A 9633-nucleotide genomic window follows, 5' to 3' on the forward strand; every position below is an offset into this window, starting at 1 on the left:
ATCGCATCTATTGCCGCCTGGAAGTCCCCGCTCCGCCCGCCCCCGCTGCGCCGCCGCCAGAGGGCCAGCCGGCGAAGGTGCGTCGCGCCCCGGGATGGCGGCGGCGGGGCGGATCCGTTCCTTTGCACCCCCACGCGCCTCCCCACCCCGTCCGCCTCCCTCAGATCCACCGTCGCCGCCGGGACGCCCACCCTCGCCCCCGCCCCGCTTCCGCTGCACTGACGCTGGAGGCCGGCCGGCGAGGCCGCGCCGCGTCCTGGGAAGGCGACAGCGGGGCGGATTTGTCCCCCGCGCACTCCTCCTGTCCCCATGTCCTCGAGCTCCTGCGCAAGCACCCCCTCCCAGCTGTTGTAGGTCTCTGCCAATCCGGCGGCGGGCGGGGCGTTCCGGCCACGGCCACTGAGCACTGTCCCCAGCAGTCCTCCCCTCCCTCTGCGTAGCCCGGCTCTGCCTGGTGCTTCTGGCCTTGGGTTGGTTGCGGGTATTGCGGCCGACGGCGGAGGTGCTCGCGGCCTGTCTTCCTGCAGGCAACCCCCTTCATCACCGGCAGCCCTTCCTTTCCCCTGTGCCGCGGTGACGGCTCAGGTGGTTGGCGATGAGACTACAGTCGTAGTGGCAGTCATGAAGTCCCTCAAGGCGGGTACTTGCTGGTGCTGCTCCGGCCCCGGCGACCTTGGACTCGCGTCCCTCCGGCGTCCATGGCTGCTGGCGTCCTCTGCCGGGCGGCTCCGGCCTCGATGACCCAACAACTGCGTTCCTTCCAGCTCGCGTGGCTCCTCGACGCCCCGACGGCTATGGCCACGACAGTTAGGATCTGCGTCCCTCCAGTCCTAGCTTGCTGGCGTTGCTATTCGCCATCCCCCAACCCCCTCGTGGTTTGCTTCGCCACCTGCCCTACCTTGTATGCATCAAAATCTCCCCTTTTGCCAGATCCAACGCTCGTGGGTTCGGAGGAGGTGCCACCCTCCGACGGCAGATGCAACCCACCAGGCCCCCCTCCGACGTGGTGGCTTCGACCGGCATTGGCTTCCTCATCTTCGTTTCCAGAGACGGTGGCTATGCGATTGCTCAGCCTCAGGCCAGGTAGAAATCCCTGCTCGGCTTGCCGATGCTGGCAGCGACGGCGTCTGCGGATGTTGTTTCCTTCTTGGAGGCGCTGTCAAGGCCCGCGGCTGCGCCCCTCTTCGAGCTCAGGGGAAACCCTAGGTCTGGTTCCTCCGGACCGGATGGCGACGACGTCTCAGCGTCGTCCTCCTTCTTGAAGGCGCTATCTTGTTCGCTCGTGGTGTCCCTTATTTTGGTTCTGGAGATGTTGCTGCTCTTGTTGGTTCGACATTGCCGCCCTTGGGTCGGGCTTGGTTGGTTTAGCTATGTTGTATTTTCCATTCGGGCCGAGCATCCCTTGTCTCTCTGCTCCGGGCACCATGTTCACGCCTGGCTGCGTTCGTGTCATATGTTGTACCCCTATCTGTACTTATTCTATTCCTTCTATCAATACAATGATACGCAAGCTTTGCGTATTCGCGAAAAAACTTTGGCTGAAATCCCGGCCGTAGATCAAACGCTTTAACAATTTAGACAAAAAAGTTAAGAATTTTGGTTGTAAAATGGCTTTAGTGTTGCTAAATATCTCGTGTTTTTTTAGGGTAGACCACAAGTCGACGCATGTTTCCGCAAAACTTCTAAAAACTACGTCACCAATTTAATATTTACATATGGAATCCGTTTTTCTAATTTTTTAACTCCACAAGCACCTTTATATAATTCTAAAAATAAAGAAAACATATGTACTGAAGTGTACAATATCAAAGTCCTTGGCTTGTACACTTCTTTCTAAACGTGTCGACGAGTTCTTTTTTCCATCTTGGCTGGATATTTAGCTAAAGTGAAACAACATGTTTGTCTATAATGATTTTAATCTAATTGTCAGTAATTTATTTGTCGCTTTTTAAAATTGCGATGACTTGGGGTTCCTCTATGGCATCCTTCTCTCTGGCCGTGGAGTCGGTTCTTTTTGTTAATGCATGTACATCTTGTAAAGAATAACATAGGTATGAATATGACTAACAATAAGAGAAAACTACTCCTCTCTAATGAAAAATTATAAAATACCCAAATGGCCAAATTCAAGTTGGACTTTTTACATTTTTCAAATAAGAGAGCGTGTAAACTAAGTCCAAACTATCGGTAGAACCTTCAAATTTAGAAACTTAGTAAAAGGTGAATACCAAAAACGGTGAGAGAAAGGCCTCGTGTGTCCATCAACTCGGAACAGATGGAATAAAGCGTTAATCCAGGTTGAACTTGTGTAGCATGCTTTGTGAAAATCCAATCCTCTCAGACCCTAGTATGCAAGTAACCACATGGTATTTTCACGTAATCAGTGGATCAAGATCCACGACAACCCCGGCTTCAGCCAAGAGCATAGACCAAAAGCTTTGAGAATTTAGCGAAAATGGCAAAATAAAATGGGTTTAACCCATATAGCCCACAGTTTCACCCTTGGTCGGCCCTCTGTCGGTTTTGCCCCAGCCCTGCATAATAGTACTACACGACATGGTGCATATCCATCGTAACGCCTGGACAGAAAACCAGGGGGCTTTTCAGAATCTGCCATGCAGACATATATATCACGCGACGCACGCATGGAAAAAAACGACACGAGGCTCACTCGGTTGTATTGTAGGCCTGGATATACAACCCCGCCGCTTCGATCGAAGCACTGGTGAACACGAATTTAGCTTCCCTTGCAGCAAATCAGAAGAGAAATATGGCTTCTAAATACGGGAAATCACGGAGAGAAATGCATTACGATAATTGCACTCTAGTGATAACATTTCAAGCGAGGAGGTTTTTGCTGATAACCCAGGCCGCCACCTGGCGGGACGACTGTATCCTTAGTTTAATCGAAGGCCTTTTTTTCTTCTCTTCCAATACTAGATCGTCAATCACTTGGATGGAACAAAGGCGAATAGTCCTCGTACTCGTACCCGTAGCCACACGCCGAAGAACACAACTCACGCCGATGCATTAGTCAACGCAGCCGAGTGCCACTCCCAATCATCACCACCTTCCCGCATCGGGCAAGCCTACGTACGCGACGCACGTCCCGCGGCTCCCCCTCGGAAAATTCCTCCGGCTCAGCGCGTGGCGGCCGCCGTCCGCCGTTGACCCCAAAAACCTCACCGACGACGGACCGGCTCGCCGGAGACGACGGGGTCGAGCCCGTCCTCCTCCCCGGTCTTTATTTTTCCTACCGTACGCAGGTCGCAAGTTAAAATTTTGTTGCGGAGCGGGCCGGGCCGGGCCGGGCCGGGTCGGGGCGGCCACGCGCACCAACCCAAAGTCACACGCGACGCAGCACAGGGGAGGGCAGGCAGAGGCAGGCACCACCCCCACCCCCCGTCCCCTGCCTCGCCTCGCCTCGCCTTTCTTTTCCTCTCGCTCTCCGCCTCCCCCTCGACTCGAGCCGCTTCCACCCACCTCCTGCCTCCTCCCTCTCACTCGCCCGCCCGCACGCGCCCGTCCTCCCCCGCGACGAGCGCCGCGCCGACGAGCGGGGAGGGCGGACCGCCGGCCGGAATGCCCGCGCAGAAGCGCCCGCACCCGTCGCCCGACGCGGACGACGCCCACGTCGACCAGGAGGAGGAGGCTGCCGCTGCCGCTGCCGGGGCCGCGGGCTCCGGCACGGAGGGCGGTGCCGCCCCGAGGGCCGCCAACGGGGGCTCCGCGGAGCTGGCCAAGGACGGTGGCGGTGGCGGTGAGAGCTCTGCTTCGAGCGACGCGCGCGCGCCGCCGACTCATCTCCCACCGTCCCACGCGATGCGCGCATCGCGTCCTCTGTTTCGGCGCCGGGGTCGCTGACTGGCTTGCGTGTCTCACGGGCTCTGCAGATTCCGATGCGGGGGAGGACGAGGACGAGGAGGAGCAGCGGAAGCAGCAGCAGCAGCAGGACGAGCACGAGGAAGGCGGCGGCAGCGGCGGGGACGACGAGGACGCCGACGACAGTCAGTCGTCGGAGAGCGACGCCGCCGACGTGGACGAGTAAGTGGGCCGTCGACGCCCCTCATCCCTCCCCGCCCCTCCCCATCTCCTCCTCCTCTCGCATCCGTTGCCGATTTCCCGTCGTCGTCACGCCGCGTCCCCGTACGCTAGCTTCGCTTCGCCGGGGTGGTGCCGGAGGTCCTCGTCCGGGGAGTCCCACCGGGCCGGCGGCACCACCCGCGGCCGCATCGTCTCACCTCGTCGGGCTCGGCGCTCCTGTCGCCATGGGATCTTCGTGGTGTCGTGCTTCGTATCCTGGCTCGTGTCTCTCGTGGCGGCGGCGGCGGCCCACCACGAGTCGTCCTCGTCGGTAGGCGCAGGCGCCAGCCGCTTCGCCCGTCCCGCGCTCCCGTCACCGCCGGGTCATGGGATCTTTCTGTAGCATGCATGCTTTCGTCACACGGCTCAGCGGAGGCGCCGTGCTCACGACGGCAAATGCTGGGAGCGGCATCCAGGGTCGATCGCCGCATACCCAAGCTGATACCCCGGAGTCGCCAGCCACATCTGAACCGGCGGTCATGTTCGTCGTGGTTCAGCTATCTACAGGAAGGAATTCCCTGTTTCTCTTGCTTCTGAATCGTGTGCGGCCACGGCCAACTCTTCCGTCCCGGCTCTTTGCTGCTGCTAGCCCGACCTTCTGAATGATCCTGCCATGCTTAGACCCGTGTGAGCTCCTGGCCAGCCTCTCACCCGTGCACCCGTGTTCATCATGTCGAATGGTTCTGTGGAGACACCATGTTCTTATGGCAAACACTATTCAAGCTCATCCAGCCCATGTAAGATCTTCCCGTGGATTTTCTCAGTTTCGTAGCAGGTGCCGCCTTCGTCTGTATTGGGAGCCTCTTCGTGTTTCCTGCAGTGTCTTGGACATGACTTGGCCTGTCGTGCTCTGAATATCTATCTGCTTCTACTGTTGCTGTCCCGACCCCCATGACTGCGATAGGTCTTACACTGTTTAGGTGTCTTAACTCAGTTTTATGCAAATGCGTTCTTATTCTCGTGATAGCATTATGCTTTACCTTCCATCAGCTGTCTCTATGAATCTTTCATCGGTACTGAAATGCACAGACGCTTCTATGAATCTTTTCTCGCTGCTGATGCGAGGTGCAAATCAACCCCTCTGTTGCTGTAGGTGCAGTGCAGTTTCCTGTCAGGAAAGCATTTTGTTCACTAGATATATAAACTCTGTTATCAGATTGTAGCACACACACCTTTTCACATTTGATCCCCTTTGATCCAGATAATTGTGTAGACACTGTTTTTGTTGACCACCTATTGTATGTTGTTTGGATTTTATTGGTACTGTTTAGATTTCTCAGCTGGTAAATTGAATCAAATCAACAATTCTTCTGCCTGTCAAATATGAGTTTCCAGTGTTCAAGTTGTCCAAAGGTGCTAATGGTTCCATTTTCCCCGTTGTCTCCTGTAGTCCCACTGTGAACACCTGAACATTATGTTCTTTATACTACGCATTTCTTTGAAAAAAGAAAAAATAATGCCACTGTGTGTTCCATAAGCTGTTAATCAGTAATTGAAAATGCCAATTGGTAATGGAAGATTTGGCTTTCTTGTTAGCGAAACTAGTAGCTAAACAGTATTGTTTTCTCATGCAGGTTTATACTAGTGAAATTGATGGATATACGGAAGGAAGTGCAGTGCCCTATATGCTTAGGTAACCTTGTCAACTTGCTTTCAAATTCAGAGATAGCAACTCTGTTTAGTTTTCATGATTTCTGTGTTGACAGCATTGCTTGTAATAGCTGTAACTAAAGCAGGCTAATGTGCTCTGTACATCTTTTTGTGATTATTGACTACCGATGTTGAAGTTAGCACATTCATCAAAGCTCACATGTTTCTGTTATTCAAGTATGCATGTTGGGACTGTCCACATCATCAAGCAGCTAGGATGAGTTTTATACAAGAAACTAGGTAGAATGTCTGCTCAAACTGTGATATCTGAGAATTTGCTTCTCTTATGGTCCTCTGTTGCAGGCATTATCCGGAAAACAAGAACGGTTATGGAGTGTTTGCACCGGTTTTGTAGGGACTGCATTGATAAATCCATGCGGCTTGGGTATGATCCCTTGCGTTATTTGTCTACAGTGTCATTTAAAAGAAATGTATAGCCCAACCTGATTGGGGCTTTGAAAAATCCAAATATATACTTTATTTCAATGACAATATAAGTGCTGTGGTGTTTTTTGCAGAAATAATGAATGCCCTGCATGCCGCACCCACTGCAAGAGCAGACGTTCCTTGAGGGATGATCCTAATTTTGACGCTTTAATTCTAGCTTTATATCCAGACATTGACAAGTATGAGGAAGAGGTGATGCATAATTTCTCCAGTTGCCACACTAAGTTGTCTTGTCACTCTTGTTTATCTAGCTTTTGTTGTAGTACCTGCCACCGATTCTAATTTGCTTGATACGTCAGGAACTTGCTTTCGGTGAAGAAGAGAAGACTCGCAACAAAAAGGTTGGTTTATATGGCTGTCTATGTCTGGTGGAAAATTATCTGCCCTGGTCATTTGGTATTTGTCTTCTTGTTATTGACATTTGCTGTATTTCTCATGAAAGATTCAAGATTCCATTGCTGAAACATTTCGAAGACAAACAGAAGCACTTGTGAAGAAGCGCTCCAATGCAAAAGCAATAGCTTCTACAAGAAAGACCCGTGGGAGTATGCGGACAAAGAAGAGAGGACGGACTAGTTCTCCTGACAATGCCCCAACTGACATTGATGACGACGAGAGAGAAGAAAATGGCAATGATGGCAGCAAAGAATCGTCTTCTGTTGATGATCGTTCACCAGATGTCAAGATGAAAAGAGCTCGGAGGTGGCCTGTGCCACGGTCATCCCCTGCCAAGACTATTGGCAGTGTTGATAGCAGCTACGAGGAGAATGATGATTTGGGAGGTGCCAGAGATATCTTAGCCACTTCTCCACTGCGGGGAGAGATGCTTGCCTGGGGCAAAAATGGCACCCGCAGCCAAACTCGACATGGCAGTGCCGGTGGCTCCAGTGGAAGGATGGTCAAGGGTGGGCGTGTTGCCAAGTTGGTGGATCATCTTCGTAATGCTGATGAATTTGATACCAAGGTAAAAACAGACCGTCGCAATAGTTTAAATTTACAGTTGCTTCCTGTTGCAAAAATAAGTAGAGTTCGTATTTTTTTTATTTGTGCTTTGGAAGATTCAGATTACTAATAAACATTCTAAAAGGCTGGATGCATCCTTTTGTCCGTATCGTGTTATTCTGGTGTGTTTTGTAGTGTTGCGCAGGCAATATAAAACATCAGCACATGCACATACCTGGGCTCACTAGGCCAAAATCTTGTACAAGCAGTGGCCCGTGGTTTACGTCCATTAGGTTTGCTGAATATGTCTGTTCTGTTGTGCAGTTCAACTTGTACCTTGCTCTAACTCCGCTTGATGGACAAAGCATTCCTAAACTGGAAAAGTCCTATCTCAGCTGCCAGCCAACATTCTCTGTTAGCCACCTATGCCAGGTAATCACTAATCACTTGCTGTTTGTAATGTGACACAACTATAGTGGACATAGATCGAAATGAATAAGCGAAGACTCTGCTTACCCCGTTTCTGCGTCGTTTCAGTTCGTTGCTCTTCAGCTGTCACGGGAAGCCCAAGAGGTGGAAATATACTTCAGGAAGAACTCCATAAACGGGTCGCTTAAAACCGAAGACACCAGCGCAGACGGCGAGGCGAAACCGGACCGGCTCGACGGCCTGGAAAGGCTCAAGGAAGAGAATTCGCTTTCGGAGCTTTACCCTATGCTCGCCTCTGGTGTTGGAGACCTGGTAATTTCCATTTCTAATTGACTGCCTAATAACTAACCGCTTCTTTTCGCCATTGCTTCAGCATCCTAATGATCTGTATGTGCCGTTTCCCTCCCAACGTCCAGGAGCTGCTGTACTCCGTGAAAGCACAGGGCTAGCTAGGCACAGTCCGTGGCACCAGCCAGCTAGCTAACTCTCCTGGCCGTCAAATTGATGGATGGATGGATCGCCGCTAATCTTATGACCTGCAGGAAGGATCTACTCGCCGTGAAAACATGTACATATATCATGATTCGATATAGGAAAAAAGGGGCGACAAAGTAGTAGATTTATCATCCGTGTCTTAATGTTTGTTTAAGTTTATGTGTGTTATATCTCGTGGAGTGGTTCATTGGTTGGTTAAAACATAAGCTTGACTAGTGGTAGTCGGATTGCGTAGCAGTGTAAAACAGGTCAGACAAAATTTACCTGGTTCATTCCTTATTCTATACTGTATAATTATAATGTACTGTATTTGGTGGCGCTGCGCATGCAGCGGTAATTCTTCTTGGGCTCGTCTAACTCGAACCCATCTGAGGAGTGAATGTGAATTGGCCAGCGTTCTGGTTCTTTTGACAGCTTGGCCAGAGCCAATACACACCCACGGTCGCACAGAAGCCAGCCTGAAGTGCGGTGTGCGGTCGCTGCCAACCGTTTGACCAACCGCGATGCCACCCCATGGAGTCTGAGATCTCGACACGTATGCGCTCACCTCACAGTATCTACTACAGCGGTGGTCATAAAGTTGTCTTCGCCCTCGGTCGTTGTTGACCGCCCAAGAGCGAACGGAGCCGACGACGCGGTGCGGTACTGGCGAAGCGAAAAGCCCGCCTTCGAGTCGCTGACGCACGCATTCCGCTAGCTCGTGACGGGGGTCCAGGCTACGGGAGCACCTAAGTTTAGGTGCTTCCAGAGCTTCTCGGCCATTGGATCTGAAATCCAACGGTCATTTACAGATGCGCTGGACCCGATTTGCAATACCAAATTTCTGAAGGTGCTTTCTGAATAAAACCGGCCAACCGCGCCGCCGAACGGCCTATGGCCGTGCCCCCAGCTCAAGTCCAATCAGCAGCACGAAGATGCTTCTCTAGGCCTGCTCGTCCTAGGGTAGGGAAGAAAACAATCATACTAGCATGGATGGAATCTTGGGGAAGAAGAAGAAGAAAATGGGCCGTACTAAAAGCGGCACGTGCTGTGCACTGGAGCAGCAGTGAGTGAAGTTGCACTTCCCTGATCCGGTGATCCAAACTCTTAAGTTTTTCTTTACTTTAATGGATCCACGTTCTGAAGGTTGGTTCCATGGATCGTGGGCGGTGTGGATGATCTGGATAAAATTTTGCTGCTTTAATCACCAACTCACCCGCAGAAATAATAATCGCCTGATGTAGATCCCCTGGGGGGCCACCGACGCTGTGTGAGTTAAAAATAGTGTGTACTAACTTGCCCGAGCTCTCTCAGCTACCAAGGGCTCAGATTTTGATTTTTCTTTGCAGAGTACGTTCATGGACCAATTTTGATTCATGTCCTCCTAGAGCGTGTTTGGCATTAAAGTACTATTGATTTGGACCAATATATTCATGGACCAATTATAATGTACTTGCTGCATGGTGGATTTGTTGTGGCACGAGTCCCTCTACAAACGTTTAAATTCTGCCCCGCTCTTCCTGATTTGTAGATGTGCATTAATAGGACGTGTACTTCAGTTTATGGGTACTACGAGATATGTGTGTTTGTACATAATGTTTTATTTCC

The 9633-nt window shown here is 51.5% G+C and overlaps 1 protein-coding gene across 1 annotated transcript; it reads left to right on the forward strand.

The window, feature by feature from the left end:
* The first annotated feature begins 3435 nt into the window (after positions 1–3435).
* On the forward strand, positions 3436–8337 carry LOC123182491 (putative E3 ubiquitin-protein ligase RING1a). The gene is made up of 10 exons (XM_044595070.1): positions 3436–3760; positions 3894–4044; positions 5658–5716; positions 6037–6118; positions 6252–6372; positions 6480–6521; positions 6623–7144; positions 7447–7554; positions 7660–7863; positions 7968–8337. Exons 1-10 carry the CDS (start codon positions 3583–3585, stop codon positions 7998–8000), a joined length of 1500 nt encoding a protein of 499 aa, XP_044451005.1. The 5' UTR covers positions 3436–3582; the 3' UTR covers positions 8001–8337.
* The last annotated feature ends 1296 nt before the right edge of the window (positions 8338–9633 follow it).

This window comes from Triticum aestivum, chromosome 1D, assembly GCF_018294505.1.
Source record: "Triticum aestivum cultivar Chinese Spring chromosome 1D, IWGSC CS RefSeq v2.1, whole genome shotgun sequence".
NCBI classification, from domain to species: domain Eukaryota; kingdom Viridiplantae; phylum Streptophyta; class Magnoliopsida; order Poales; family Poaceae; genus Triticum; species Triticum aestivum.

What these genes read in the sequence shown, in the direction of transcription:
- LOC123182491 (XM_044595070.1), top strand. Translation starts at nt 3,583, where the DNA reads ATGCCCGCGCAGAAGCGCCCGCACCCGTCGCCCGACGCGGACGACGCC. An exon ending in GACGCCGCCGACGTGGACGA is followed by an intron (nt 4,045 to 5,657) that starts GTAAGTGGGCCG and finishes TTTCTCATGCAG; the next exon opens with GTTTATACTAGTGAAATTGA. An exon ending in CTGATGAATTTGATACCAAG is followed by an intron (nt 7,145 to 7,446) that starts GTAAAAACAGAC and finishes TCTGTTGTGCAG; the next exon opens with TTCAACTTGTACCTTGCTCT.